This window comes from Electrophorus electricus, chromosome 10 (assembly GCF_041902795.1).
Source record: "Electrophorus electricus isolate QZ-2024a chromosome 10, ASM4190279v1, whole genome shotgun sequence".
Taxonomy (NCBI): Eukaryota; Metazoa; Chordata; class Actinopteri; order Gymnotiformes; family Gymnotidae; genus Electrophorus; species Electrophorus electricus.
Window position 1 is genome coordinate 2,550,001 of NC_137506.1, and position 16,069 is coordinate 2,566,069.

The 16,069-nt window shown below is 41.1% G+C and overlaps 1 protein-coding gene across 3 annotated transcripts in view; it reads right to left on the minus strand.

Annotated features, from left to right (window-relative positions):
- pank1a (pantothenate kinase 1a) overlaps window positions 1–14,341 on the minus strand; it is a 20,045-nt gene extending 5,704 nt beyond the window's left edge. Inside the window, exons 1-3 of one of the 3 annotated variants that reach the window (XM_027030537.3) lie at window positions 13,432–14,341; window positions 1,634–1,986; window positions 1,272–1,525 (exon numbers count right to left, since the gene is read on the minus strand). In XM_027030537.3, coding sequence (XP_026886338.2) covers window positions 1,272–1,525; window positions 1,634–1,986; window positions 13,432–13,651 — 827 coding nt within the window. In that variant the 5' untranslated portion in view covers window positions 13,652–14,341. Of the gene's footprint in view, window positions 1–1,271; window positions 1,526–1,633; window positions 1,987–9,397; window positions 9,445–12,203; window positions 12,385–13,431 lie in introns of those variants that run through there. The other 2 variants (XM_035532933.2, XM_081721854.1) reach the window with 2 other exon arrangements.
- Between the last annotated feature and the right edge of the window lie 1,728 nt (window positions 14,342–16,069).

The window sequence follows — 16,069 nt, forward strand, 5'->3', positions numbered from 1 at the left end:
AGGGTTAGGGTTAGGTTAGTGTTAGGTAAGATTAGTGGTTAGGGTTAGGGTTAGATTTGTGTTAGGTTAGGTTAGGGTTAGATTTAAGGTTAGGGTTAGGGTTAGATTAGGGTTAGGGTTAGATTAGTGATGGGTTAGGGTTAGAGTTAGGGTTAGGGTTAGATTTAGGGTTAAGGTTAGATTATGGTTAGGGTTAGGCAATCGTTAGACAAATTAGTCCAAACCTTTATTTCTTAAAAGATGGAAAACTCTGTGCTAACCCTAGCACACCTGACCAAGGGTTAGAGTTAGATAGCACACCAGACCAAGGGTTAGGATTAGGGTTAGCTAACCCTAGCACACCTGACCAAGGAGCTGTTTTGCACCGTTAAGAAAGAACAGGCTTGATGCACAGATACAGAGATTATCGCAATACATAATGGACATAATGGTAAAAACAAAATGGCCCTATTCCTGATGTTAGGAACTGGGAATTTAAAGGACAGTCATAGCATCCTGAGATGTATGCTTTCTGTAAAATCACTGAACTATTTATGCATAGACCAAAACAGCTAACACATTTATTGAAATACTGCAATGACTGGGATGATGGAGTATCCACAGAAACGCAGGAGTCCTGTGACACACAATACTGATTTACTGAGTGAATTCACAGAGTGTGAGACTGAAAGTACTTGTTTCTATTTCCTGCACCCAATATGGGAAATTCACACAAAAAAAAAATTGACTGGCCTGATGTAACAATCACACCCTATTATTTCACAAACAAAGTCAGTAATTTTCAGTAAAGCACACCAAGGATATTAACCCTGACCCTAACCCTAATCCTAACTGAAGATTCTTATCCCTAAGCCTATTCCTAAACCTAATATGTTCTATGAGCTCATGCTGTGGTGCAGGTCTCCTGCTGCTCTTCACATGGACACCTTGTGTTTAACTCGTGTTTGAAACATGTGCCGACTCATTTCAGACGTTTCTGACAAATCGGATGAATTACATTATTTCCACGATGGAGACATCTTTACATTAAACCTGAGTCATTGTATCCAGGGCTACACTCAGGTCTGACAGCTCTCAACCAATTCAGCTATTAAACCAGCCCTAGGCCCAAAACTAGCACATAACCCATGACCATCGACCCTCACTCATGACCCTTGACCCTTGCTCACGACCCCCGACCCTTAAGCCTTGCTCACAGCCTGTGACCTTCGAACCTCGATCACGATCCGTAACACTTGCTGCCTGCAGTGTTTGCAGCAAGTAACGCTCACCTGGTTCCTGTGACCCGTTTGTAGTTGTCCTTGGAGTAGACGGCCAAGACGCTGACCCCTGATCCGATATTGACCAGCAGCATGGGGAAAGGATGGGCCAGGCTGCAGGGCTGTTTCACGCAGGCCTGCGTGTCAGATGGGTTCTCAAAGTAGTAGCATTCCGGGTGGCCATTAAAGCCCACAGAGTCGACATAGAGCAGCCCGTGGATCAGACAGTCTAGTTCATCCAGCTTCACCAGCTCCAGATCAGCCGTCTACACACAAAGGGGTGGGGGGTGGGAACAGTGAATGTAGCCATAGAGCCCAATGCCCTCTGCACCACCCAGAAGCTCTCTGCCCCCACACCCTCCTTTTTGCCTCACCGTTCTGAAATCGCTCTCAAACTTGTACGCCCCCCCACCAGTGGCACAGAGTGTGGTGTGCAGGCTGGAGAAGTTCTTGTCGCGACCCATCTGGATGAAGCGGTGCATCGCAGCTGTGGGGAACCGAATGAAGTGCAGGGTGCCCGTGCGGCCGCACATGCTCAATTCCCGCAGCTCCAGGTGCACGTCGCGCACGCCCGTCTTGCCGTACGCCACGTTGGACGTCAGGTAGCGGCGGATGCTCTTCAGGCTCTCCACCTCCTCCTGCTCCTCCTCCGCCGTGATGTCCTTCGGCTCGAAGTACACCAGCTTCACCAGCGTGCCGCCGATGTCCATGCCGAACCAGGGAAAGGCTGAGAGACACAAAAAGAGAGAGAGAGAGAGAGAGAGAGAGAGAGAGAGAGAGAGAGAGAGAGTCAGTTATCACCGCCTGGCCATAGAGACCTAAAGAGCAGAGACTGTGCCAGCAGTGCAAGACAGAGCTGCACTTTCTAACTGAATGTACAGCATTTGGACAGATTAGAACTAAATTCTTTAGCAAAATTAGCCACATATTCCACGAGTTTAAAAGTCTTCCTGATGAGGAGAAGCTGCCGTATGTTCTTGGTCAACTTAAAGGGTTCAGCACACTGGCAGCACTGTACGTTGTTATTATTATTATTATTATTATTATTGGTAATAGGAGTATTGTTGTAGTTATATTATAATTGGCAGCAGTGTACGTTCACTCCTGCCGTAGTCTCACCGACAGTGAGTGTCCATGTCAGGTACCATAGATACAGAGCTTTATATTATCATCATCATCATCATCATCATCATCTGTTATAGACTTAACAGTGAAGTTATAATGGTAATAGGAGTATTGCTGTTGTAATTATATTATTGTTGGTATTAGTATTACTGGTAGCAGTTGAATTATTGATGTCTAATCTACCTTTTGTTTAACATGTTCATTTTTTATTTAGCATATTAATTTAATAATTTCTTTGGCAAGACAAACGTGAATAATTGTCAAGCCAAAAAAGCACCAATGCACTGAACTGAACTGAGTGACAAAAAGAGGAGAGAGACACACACAGAGAGAGAGAGAGAGAGATAGAGAGAGAGACACAGAGAGAGACACAGAGAGATAGAGAGAGAGAGAGAGAGAGAGAGACAAAGAGCAATCTTCCAACACTCAGGAGTTACACAAGATCCACAAACAGCCTGTGGTGTTCAAAAACATCTTATGAAACTGAAATTGCAAAAACACAGTGGTGCAAACTTGAGAGCATGAAATCACTTCTGCAGAAAGAATCCTGCTGTGTTGTAAACTGATACCAGAAAAGTGGACCTGCAGAGCCAGCAACATCACTCCTACGTATAGACAGAGGCAGGTTAAGCAGAGTAAGTGTGTGTGTGTGTGTGTGCGTGCGCGTGTGTGTGTGCGTGTGCGTGTGTGCGTGCGTGTGCGTGTGCGCGTGTGTGTGCGCGTGTGTGTGCGTGTGCGCGTGTGTGTGCGTGTGCGCGTGTGTGTGCGCGTGTGCGCATGTGTGCGCGTGTGCGCGTGTGTGTGTGTGCGCGTGTGTGTGTGCGTGTGTGCGTGCGTGTGTGTGCGTGCCTGTGCGTGCGTGTGTGTGTGTGTGTGTGTGCGTGTGTGCGCGTGTGTGTGTGTTGTCTGTCTCCATCTTGGGTGTTCTCTGGTGTGATACATCCCTGCTTCATTTGACTTAGTGCTTGATCTTGTGCTGCCATGATTAGTGAATGTGCTGTCCTTCAGTCCTGCCTTGTCTATCCATTAGAAGGACTGTCTTACTGGCATACGGGTTTACGGCCTTACTGTTCCCTTTCCGCTGACTCACGGACCTGCTTCACCCTGTGGAGGTGCTGGGATGCTGCTGCCCTTCTTGTTTCTGCCTCATGATTCCCATGTGATTGGTGAATCTGCAGGCATTTGTAGGTGTTAGTCCTCCATGTGTGTTACGTGGCCTTGTGGAAGTTTAGGTCGCCTGTCTTGATCACTTTTTCTATTTGTACTATCAGCCAACCGTACTTTTCCAGACCAAATGACATTCGGATGTTCTTGCTGTAGATCCTGGTTACGTGCATCACCAAGTCCATGTCTCTTTCCGTCTTGGCATACCACTTGATGTCATCCATGTACAGGAGGTCGCTGGCAGTAGTTATACCCCTGACAGTAGTGTACCCACACTTATTGTTGATTGGTTGAAAGGATTCAGGCCTATGCAGAACAGCAGTGATGTCACTGCAGCTCCTCAATAAACATCACACTTTATGGTGATCTGGGCCATTTAGCTTCTAGTGAGTCATTTGTTGTACTGCTTTTCAGCCATGCGAAGCTATCATTTTCTTGAGCCTGTAGATGTGGTTCAGGGCCGGGAATTGCCATGTTCTTCATGTTTCTGACCCACTCTTGGATATCAGCTGTTGAAATACTGACTGGTTCCTTTTCTTGGACATTGTAGTGTTCTGTTTTGAGATGTTTTATCCACTGAGCCCCGGTGTTAGGTGATGCTTCATTCTCCCATATACTCTTCCTGCACTGTTATGTTTCAGCTCTGGATGGATCCCAGTCAGGGTTACGATGCACTTTGGTTGGTTCACTGGTGAAGGTGGAATTTCCTCTTTTGGCTGCTGCTTCTTTTGTGTACACACATCTATTTCCAAGGGGATAGTGGGAGTGGATTGTGTCTTGTATTTTACAGCCTAGGGTCTCTATCATGAATGCTACAGTGGCATATACCAGTTTGTTGGTTTCAGTTATACAGGTTGTTGTGCTTATTGCTGCATACATATCTCGGCAATCATGGTTTCTGATGGTACCTTGCCACCAAGTTGGGTGAGTCTACAGTAATGGCTGACAGTAGAAAGCACAGACCTGATCAAATTCTGCATGTCCACTTTACATTCTTTCTCAGATGTAGCAGGTGTTTTGTCTACGCTGTGATATTTATCCTTTATTGAATCCATCTCCAGTTGTGATAGGAGGCGATGTTTCACAATATTTGAATGCTGGTTAACTAGCTGCTTGTCTGTGAGTGTGGAAGGTCTTCTCCCAATCAGCAGTGTCCTTTATATAGCCTGTTTCATTCTGCATGCTGTTTTACTAGCAGTCCATTAGATCCATGTTGTCCAACCTCATTCATCTATTGTTTGTTCTAGTAGCTGAATGAAACGGACACTTTGTGGGATTTTTCGATCACATTACACCAGATTTCAATAGTAAAAATGACTGAAACCTATACACCGAGTGTTAGTGAAAGCCATCACATTACTCTAAATTCCTACAGTAAAAACACTTGAAATCATACCATAGGTACAAGAGAAAGTGCATTTCAAGACTATAGTGGTGTCATCTGATAACAATTGAATTTATTTTATAGATTTTCTAAAGTTTCATATATAAAATTGAACAGACATAGGAGTTTGCCATCCCCATACTTCAAAATACTTGAAAATAATATCATGGATACATGGGAAAGTGTTGTTCAAGAATAATTTGTAATGATTTGATAATCTGATTTCTTTTATAGAGATTCAAATGTTGTATATACAAAACCGAATAGACATTTAACAAGAGTTTGCCATATGATTACTCAGAATTCCTACAGTAACAATGCTTGAAAGTCATATAATGGGAATGAGAAATCATATCATGAGAAAGTTTTTTTCAAGAATTTAGTGAAGTGATAACAATTAGATTTATTTTACAGAAACTCAAGAATGATATACAGTGAACCGAACCATTTAACAGGAATTTGCCACCCCATTACTACAGTAAAAATGATTGAAAGTTATAGCATGGGTACATGAGGAAGTGTATTTCAAGAACATAGTGGAGTGATTAACATTTGATTTGTGTATTTTATACAGCTTCAAGTACCAATATATAGTGAACCAAAAGGCATTTAATATAATTTTGCCATTCTTTTACTCCAAATTCCCACAGTAAAATCACTTAAAACACAGTAGTTTCAAGAATTGAGATTTTTATAATTTATTTTATAGAGATTCATATATATATATATATATATATATATATAGAGAGAGAGAGAGAGAGAGAGAGAGAGAGAGAGAGAGAGAGAGAGAGAGAGAGAGAGAGAGAGAGAGAGAGAGTGAACTGAACATTTTCACTTAATTTTATTTTGTGAATATGTTGTAAAGTATTCTCCAAGAATATAAGAGTGAACTGATAACAATTTGATTTGTGTTTTTCTTTATGGAATTTTAAAGTATACAGTGAACTGATTAGCCATTTCCACAATATTGCTATACTATACTATAATTTATAGAATATATAATTATACTATATTATATTTTCTCTACCTTCCCACAGTAAAAACATATGGAAATCTGATCATGAGTAGCTAAGAAAGTGATGTTTACCAGTATAGTGGATATAACTGAAAAGAAATAGATTTTAACTGGGAAGGTTTTAATTCCGAACATATTTAAGTCTTTTATACATAACACATATTTTCTTTTGGTGCATTAGACCGCAGTCAGATATGTCTAAGCTGTACTAAAAATATACTAAAATACAAGAAACTTCCCCCCCTACAAGGTTTCAAACTGGCTACCGTAATATGCCATGTAAACGCACACGTAAGCCCTCAGATAGCGCGACCGAGCCTTTTCGGATTGACGGCGGTAACCACTTTGCTAGCTCACATCTGCTAAATGCCATACTTGCAGATGTAAATATAATGGAAAAAGACTATGGTTGTTATCGAAATTGGGAAAACATATTTGGATTCAGCTTGCAAAAAACTGTTTCTGGTTCCTCGTCCTACTTAGTTCATATGTTATTTTTAAGCTTCGCGAGGTTTTACATATCGGCTAAATATTGTGCATATAACATAAATCACAAGCATCAGATTGGATTTAGTGATCAGTTCATGATTAGTACAGTTTCTGGGAATATCCCGTGTTCTTGTCCAAGGTCAATTACTAAACATTTCATATGTCGTTATATTTACATTATAATTAGTCGACCAGACCGACTGGCTAGACAGATATCTTATCTTACGTTGAAATAATATATAAAATTATAATAATATATTGAAATATATAATAATTATAAGAATATAAATTATAATAATATAAATTATAATAAGATATAAAATATAAAACAAAGCTTAATTTTATAATAGAATCTTTCTAATCTTCAACATTTGCTTCAATATAGGTCATGAATTGTTATAATTCAGTTCAGCTGCTGCCTTTATTTGTGTGCTTATACTTTACAGCTACCTAGCGAGTCATTAGTCAGAATATGCAGAGAGCACACAGAGTTCACACACAGATATGTGAGCCTTAGAGGAAATGACAGATGGCGAGCTACTTTTCAGAAATGTCATCTTAGTCCCACACCGGAAAATGTGTCTGTCCTGTTGTCTTACACGCACTCTGGTCATCTTTAGGGATTTCACTAACCCTCTCACCCTGGACAGTTGTTGGTGAAACATAAAAATGACTTTAAAATGTAACGTTCCCTCTTTTAAAACAACCCAAATATACAATTTGTTCAAAAGGTTACTTAAGTAAATGTAACGGAGTAAATGTAGCGCATAACTACCCACCTATGTGTGTATGTGTGTGTGTGTGTGTATGTGTGTGTGTGTGTGTGTGTGTACAGACAAATGAGAAATAGATAGAGAGAGAGAGAGAGAGAGAGAGAGAGAGAGAGACTCAGTAGCAACATAATAATAATAATAATAGTAATAATAATATTATTATTACTATTACTATTATTATTATTATTATTATTATTATTATTATTATTAGGGGTACAAGCACCATGGGTGCTGGAGTCCTCTTGTATTTGTTAGAGGTTTTCTTCTTCCTATTCCTCACCCAAACCAGACCAATAGTCCTAAAGACATGTGATCAAACGTGGTCAATAGGTAGTAGCCTCAGTCGCTACTCAGGTGCCTGACGCCAGCCTGGCTGAACTGTAGGTGGTACTATATCATGCTGAAACGCATCCCAGTCCAGGATTACCAATGATTCTTTTTTCCACTGATTAATAATTTAATAATCTATCAGTCTAGAAAAAAAGCCTTAAGATCCGCCCACTCAGATTTTAAAATAATTTGCATATTATACAAAATTGCATATATTTTTGAATGCAAACTAGTTCAAGGTTTTCACGATTCCTACACATATCAGGCCTCCAGGTATTCAAAAAAGCCTGAACTTCAATAACCATCAAAAGAAAAAGGAGTGTACATCTACAGCTACAACTCACAAACGCTTTCTTGGAATGACACCAAATTACATAGTGGGTCTCCCCAAACAGGTCTGGGCAGAGGCCAAACTTTAGTGCACCTGCCACACTAGGTGGCACTATAACATCCAAGAAACCGCACCACTCACTGACAAATGGTTAATGTGAATCTCGGTTCAGTTCATATATGCATATCTGGCACAGGCTCTGTAAGTGTGGTGATTTTGGATCATATCTGCATGCCATCGGCCAATCAGCTTTCAGCAAACATTTGTCAAATTCTCAACGGGCCTGCCCACATGAAACTCGACAGGTATGTTCACACTCACTAAGATATCTTCAATTTTCATAGGACCTGGCCACTGGGGGGCGCCACTCATATTTTCAAAAACATTTATACTGGTCTGTCATGTTATTTCAAACATATCCACAAGATTTGTGATCAGATAATGCCACTCTATGACAGAGACAGCTTTGCCTCTTGAAGTGTTTTCTAAACCCCACAGTTCTGTGCACAATTTGACATTATTTAAAAACAGCGCTTTTCAGTGTGAGCGGAGCTCCTCCACATTGAACTGTGGTAGTTCTAATCTGACTGCGACCTCATTTGGCATGTGGTAATAACATAAAAGAACTACATAACTAACAGAATTTTGGTGCAATTCAGCCTTTGTGGGGTGCTACAATGGTTATTGGGGTAAAAATGAAAACAAACAAATATCTATTGTTTTTGTTTAAATAATAACACAATTGGGGTAGCAGTGCGAAACTCTTTAGGATTGACAAGTCAGCCATACTGATACAATTCTATTTTCACTAAACCAACAACAACTGATAGCACTTTCACTCCCTACCAAATTCAAAACAACTTGTGGAAGGGCTCTGGATCAATCTGATTTGATCTATCGGTTACTGGAATTAACAATATGACTATAGGTTCTTTGGTCATATATATATATATATATATATATATATATATATATATATATATATATATATATATATATATATATATATATAAATCAATAACATTCATCGAAATAACCGATTACTGTTAGAGGCGGGGGTAATCCGAGGACACATCGCTGCTCCAGCTAACTGGTAGTTAACCAGTTACCATAGAAACACCAGAGCTGAAAATGGCTGGACTCCCAGCAGGGGAGAGACGCCGACAGGTTACACACACGCGCACACGAGGGCAGGTATCAATTAAAAGAATATCGACAGATGTATTAGACATACGAAAAGTGAGTCGTTAAATAAAAATAATTCCGTGTCACCCCAGTTATCCAAACTTTAGCAAATGGTTAGTATTTAACAACGGTCTCCCTGGTTCTTCACCTGGCCAGAAAAGGTTTAAGCAGCACTAAACCAGAACAAGCAGCTGTAAGATAGAAAGTTACGTTTCAGATTTTAACTGGAAATCCCGAGGTCAGGCAGTGCCGCCTTAAGCACGCAGTGACTAAAAGTATTACACATTACATAAACTGGGGAATATCGTTTTGCCGAAACCTGACAGCGAAATCAAAGTCTACCTTCCTGCGAATCCTAGTGGTCCTGACCTGGAGTAACTTGACACAATAATGTTTCAATCAACGGCAACATTGGTTTCCCAAACAAACAGTAACCATGATTTGCGCAATATTAGCAAGACAAGTTGCATCAAAGTGGCAAAATGCCCCAAACCAGTAAGTAGCCTAGTCAATCATTTAAACTAAACATATTCCTTTGTTGAATGAAGAGCCAAAGCAAAGTAAAATGTTTACAGTATGAGCGCCCCCGTGACTGTCAGCTAGACAGCTGTCATGCTTCAGCCCAACCTCAAACTGTCCGTTTCGGTGTCTCACTCAAACAGCTAGCTTCCTCTCTCCCTTATACAGGAGTCAGCTCTTCTGTAATGATAGAGATCATTCACTGTCCAAGTAACTGGGCTTTATTTTGGACACCACAACACAGGCTTGAAAAGCAGCCAGCCAGATTACAGAGAAAATAGCCAACAGAAGCAGAGCTACTAAGGGTTAATTAATATGCTGTGCACCAAACGTTGAGCTCACTGGATCCTGCATTATATCCAATTTGTTGTAAAATAAACAGACCAATATGTTGCAGTGATGCTAGCCATCAAAATGATAAAAACAAACAAAACAGCAGAGAAAACAATTGAATCATATTTAAAGTGCATTAGTATAAACATACCTAAAATTAAAGACCATGATCTAATTGGTCATAATCCAAAATAGCAAGATGTTCACTGTGCCAAAGGAAGCTTCACTTGTATGAAGGGTGAATTTCAGTCACTGTACAAAGCTAAGAACTCTTTGTGGAAATAAATAAATAAGAAATTGTCTGAGGCTCATAAAGTGCTGATGAAGTGCCTTTAATGTAAAGCCTGAAGTGGCCTGACAACACTGACCTGACCAAGGGAACTAAAGTGGTCTGACATGCTGACCAGGAAACAGTGTACCATGCATATGGGTGAAAGGTCTGCTACCTTCCCCCACTCTTCACCAGAGAGAGAGAGAGAGAGAGAGAGAGAGAGAGAGAGAGAGAGGGTGCAGGGGGAGAAAATGGGAGGGAGAGAGAGAGAGAGAGAGAGAGAGAAGGAGAGAGGGAGTGAGAGAGAGGGAGAGTGAGAGATAGCGGGAGTGAGAGAGAGAGACAGGGAGAGAGGGAAAGAGTGGGAGAGAGAGAGGGAGTGAGAGAGAGAGAAAGAGAGAGAGAGCGGGAGAGAGAGAGGGAGAGAGATAGAGGGAGTGAGAAAGAGAGAGAAGGAGAGAGGGGGGACTAGCAAGTGTGTTTCTCCATGCAAGGAACAAAGTCCAAGAGGGTAGAGAGGAACTGGGTAACAAAAGAATGAAAGACAGAGAGTGAGAGAGAGAGAGAGAGAGAGAGAGAGAGAGAGAGAGAGAGAGAGAGAGAGAGAGAGAGGGAGTGAGAGAGAGAGCGGGAGAGAGAGAGAGAGGGAGTGAGAGAGAGAGAGCAGGAGAGAGAGAGAGAGAGAGCGGGAGAGAGAGAGAGAGAGGGAGTGAGAGAGAGAGAGCGGGAGAGAGAGAGAGAGAGAGAGAGGATACAGAAAGATACTGACAGATCACATATTTAAATGGATTTAAACTGATTTTAATATCAATCCCTGTCATGACTCTATTTTTAAGGTAGACGCTATTTTATGCTATATTTTACTGTTGATGTTTGTCTGTTTATTGTCTAAGATATCAATGTACAGGTAACTAAATTGCTTTCCAAAACAGCTTTACTTAGTACTGTCAAAACTGAGTAAGCCCCCCCCTGGGAACAAAGAATATAAACAAAAAACAAAAAAAAATATATATATATATCGCCCAGTGATGTTATTAACCAGCCATACACGTAAGTGTCCAGTAGGTATACTCTTGTAACCTAAAGAACATGTACACTTTACCATTGTCATTACATTTAAATTATATATAAAATATAACTCCCCAAGAAACAAATGCAGAGCAAAAGGACTTTCAACATTAATATGCAGGATCCAAATGCCCTGTGACAAGTAAAAGCCATTATGTCCAAATTAAGTTAAGATATGACTAAATGTCCAAGGCCAGCATCAGGAGCCCATATATATACTGCTTTAACCCTCTCAGAATAAAGACCTGTAATACTCAAACTTTTACATTGACACTAACTGAAGATTTTCCAACCCAATTCTAGTTTTGCTAGTAATTTGTCGGTCTATGCACCTGTAACTGCATCTTTCACCCAGTTAATCTATAACTATGTATATCTGGCAAAGACTGATAAAAAGAAGCTATCGAGACGATCAACTGAAGTTATTAGCTCAAAGGGGACACCATCAGAGTCAACATTTGATTATGAAGAAAGCTTTTTTGCTTTAATATGAAAATGGGGGGGGGGGGGGGGGAATTGTCAATTCCACTCTTCCTCACTTAGCGACCAAAGATCCAATTCTTGGAATTGCACAACAATAAGAAAACAATAGTGAATCTCAATGCAGGCACATACACACAGCCAGTAAAGTTATGAGGTAGTGGAATGTGGGTGAGCTGGCTTTACCCAGAAATTGCAAAGAAAGTAGGTCACATTAGGTTACTGCTGCAGAAGTTATACTTGACAATATTTGGTTATACTGCATTTGTCATTGGCACCTGCAACATATGACACAATCTGCGTATAGTGGAACTGTGTGTGTGTGTGTGTGTGTGTGTGTGTGTGTGTGTGTGTGTGTGGAGGGGGTGAGTCGGGTGGACAAACCTGCCTGTAGTACTGTCATAACCACATATCTTACTTTACCATATAACTGAGCCTTTCAAGAGGAAGTACAGATGGAGGTAACTTCTGTCTTACCTGGTTTCTTAACGCTTTTTAGTTTCATTAGGCCAGACCACGTTACCGCTCAGGTGCAAGCAGATCCAGTATTCCAAGAAGTTCAAAGTCTTAATATGAACTCACTAAATACGACCAAATACAGTGTAGAAATGGTATCACATTGCAACTTTGCAACGTCGGCAAAAGGCAATTTTCTGCATATTCGGGAGGCGGTACAATCGGTCCCTTTAACAGCCTTGCTCAAACCAAATCGAGCTGTGATTGGTAGGCTAAGCAGGGCCTTTCCATCAGGAGCGATTTCAATACCACCTCCTGACTCCGCGCTGGCCAATCAGAGAACGCAGGCAGCAATTTCAACGCTTTCATAATAACAAAAGACGCTTTCCTCACCACCGAGTTTACAGGCCAAACAACTTTCGCCGAAAGTGACAGGCAACTCCTGGGCGACATTTTCCGTCATTTAAAAAAAAGAATTACATGCTTCCCTTGAAGAAGAAATATCTAAAGACTTCATGAATTGTCACACTGCAGCCATAGTTATCTGATAAACCGTAATCTGAGTATACTCGGTAACCTTTATGACCGACCATGTAACAGGAAAAAAGAGCACAGTGCCTATTGGTAGCGACTAGGCTTTGGGCTCATGTAGGATTCGCATACAGGCAATACAGGTAAATCTTATTCATGCTTTATCATGCTTTACATTACAGCAGTCTTTGGAGGAATCGCCTATCCGTGCACAGCAGTAAACATAGACATGTTATGATAAACAGACATGTTATAATAAACATATGTTATGATAAATATACATGTTATGATAAACAGACGTTATAATAAACATATGTTATGATAAACAGACATGTTATGATAAACATATATGTTATGATAAAAGGGCATGTTATGATAAACTGACATGTTATAATAAACATATACGTTATGATAAAAGGACATGTTATCATAAACAGACGTTATGACAAACAGACATGTTATAGTAAACAGACATGTTATGATAAACAGACAAGTTATGACAGCCATGTTATAATGCACATAGACATGCTATAATAAACAGACCTGTTATGATAAACAGATGTTATAATAAACAGACATGTTATGACATACGTGTTATGATGGCTGTTATAATAAACAGACATGTTATGACATACATGTTATAATGCACACAGACATGCTGCAGCTCTTGATGAGCGCTACGCGTCCAGTGACCCTGTGCCTGTCGGTGTGCACTTACGCGGTCTGTTTTTCTTCCCGGAGTCCACACGTCTCCGCAGCCGACATCGTTTCGCAGGGGGTCCGTTCGTCTGGGGGTCACAGTGCATATGGCGGTAGCTGTCATGACCGCTGCCGCGTGAATCTCCATTGCTCAGCTGTGACCAGAATGTCTTGCGCAAGCCATCGGGGTAACAAGGAACAGATCCCTTCTGGTCAGTGATCGATTTGGCCTTATCCATAATTTCAATGCACGAGCGAAAGCACGAGCGGAATGCAAGTCGCTCGGGCGAGACCACAGTCAAGCCTCGCGCTGGCTGGCTAGCGAGGACGCTTTCCTGTGACCGGACTAGTTAGAGAAACGCACGTTCCGAACGTGGTTTGAAATCACGGCTTGTTTATGCATCGAAGGTGAGCGAATCGGTCGCCAGCACGCCGTGACCGAGGTCACTGGCGGTCATTCCCCCCGCCGCGATCTGCCCCGCGAGTCGAACACCCGGCTTATTACGTCACCGACAATGGCTCCTCGTGCTGGGCTGGCTCGCCGCTCGAACGGAGCGTGCGCCGCGCGATGATCAGACTGCCCTGAGAAGTGAAAAGTCGCGGAAGAAAACGCAATGCCGCTCGGATTCGCGTTCTTCTTTTGCGTCTTTTGAAGGACTGTCTTGTGACCATCGCCGTATGGGCTGTAGCACGAGAGACGACGGGTTTTAGCATGCGTCATCACGATGCGTGACACAAGATCACGCCACTCGTTTGGCAAGTGCTTTAGGAGGAGAAACCTATGTAATAAATTATCTATCTATCTATCTATCTATCTATCTATCTATCTATCTATCTATCTATCTATCTATCTATCTATCTATCTATCTATCTATCTATCTATCTATCTATAAATATTATTTCTTCTCGTGTAATTTGTACAGTACTGTGACACTGCAATTTCCTTCGGGATCAATAAAATATTGTCATATCTTATCTTCTGGGCATTTCGTGGCCTGTAATTGCTCACCTTTTACTAAGAATGAGGCGCTGCCTTTATTCAACATATTCAACATAAGGCATGTCTTTAATGTCTTACAATGCCGGTAAAAACCTACGGCTGCATTTGAACTGAACAGAAAAGAAAATTCTCTCTTCCCCAGTGGCGTCACTACAAATATATAAATTGGGAGCGAAGACCCCCAGACTAGCAAAAAAGAAAAATAACCGTCCATTAACACGTGCCCTAAATGTTGCGTTGTTTAATGCAGAGGGCGTTTTTAGTTTGCTTTTTACGTAACGTTACATTAGCATGTGTTAATCATTTTTCACGGTTAATTGTGTTTTAACGAGCATGCCAATGTGGTTTTATTTCGGACAGGTGTAACTGACGTCCAAATGATGTATTTTCATTTATTTTATGTTGAAATTACACAGTCTCCTTCAACATTCTCTGACACAGAGATCCTCTGTCTCACTCACAGCTCGACAAAACTGATTGAGATTTTAGTAAAGCAGTGCTCAGCGATCGCTAATCGTGTCACAGGCCGCTCAAACGTTCAGACTCGAATTGTGGTTCAGGTTTTAGGGCTGTTGTAGGGAAGAAGCACCTCCTCCAGGTCCTAGCACCAGGTTCTTCAGGCGACACGGACAGGATTCATCAGCGGAGGAGAAGAGGAGACAGCCTTTAGAGAAGAGTTCACTGGGTAATGAAGGATTTTGTACAAAGAACACATCTCCACAAAAGTCTACAAAAGAAACCACAAAAGAAAAGTATAAACATAACGTGTGTATTTAACAATGATCTGCCCAGTTATTACATGTGATGGAACAGTAAGTTGCATGTGAGAGTTATTCCCTTTAATGGAAAAGTACGTCACATGTGAAAATAAGCATGTGATTAAGTTGCAATTAACAGCATTTAAATATTCCCATGTTGTAGGAGGGCGTTTTTTTAGGTGTTGATACAAACAGATACAAACCACAGTAAACAGCTGGGTCAGGATGGAGAGGGCAATCAGTAAACCAGTTCACATGACATTTCGTCCTCCATAAATGAGTCATCAGCTTCTACCTCTTAGTGTCCATAGCAACCTATAGCACTCTGCATGAACTTGAGCACGCTTAGTGATCAAGTTTATACATTCAGTTAAAAAACTTTTGAAAGCCCAAATAAAAGAATGCTCACACCACCTGGTTCACATATTCTGAAGTGTCCATAAAAAGGCACAAGTAAGAAAACTTGAGATCATTGAAGACTCATTAGAAGAATATGTCCTCTTCTGGGTGGTAGATCCAAGAGTGAAGAGTCAAGGGTCTAATGTTAGACCCTAACCCTTAACCCTACTGTTAGACCCTAACCCCTAACTCTAGTGTTAGACCTTAACCCCTAACTCTAGTGTTAGACCCTAACCCCTAACCCTAGTGTTAGACCCTAACCCCTAACCCTAGTTTTAAACCCTAACCCTTAACACTAGTGTTAGACCCTAACCCCTAACAGTAATCCTAGTTATACACCAAGTGTCTTTACTTACACAAAGGCAGAACACAATGTTGATTAAAAAAAAAAAAAAAACCTCTAACATCCCATATACTGTAATGAAGTACAGGATATTTGCCTCTCTGGCTATCTTGCTCACTGCACAACTTACACAAAAGAGTTTGTTTATATAAGACAA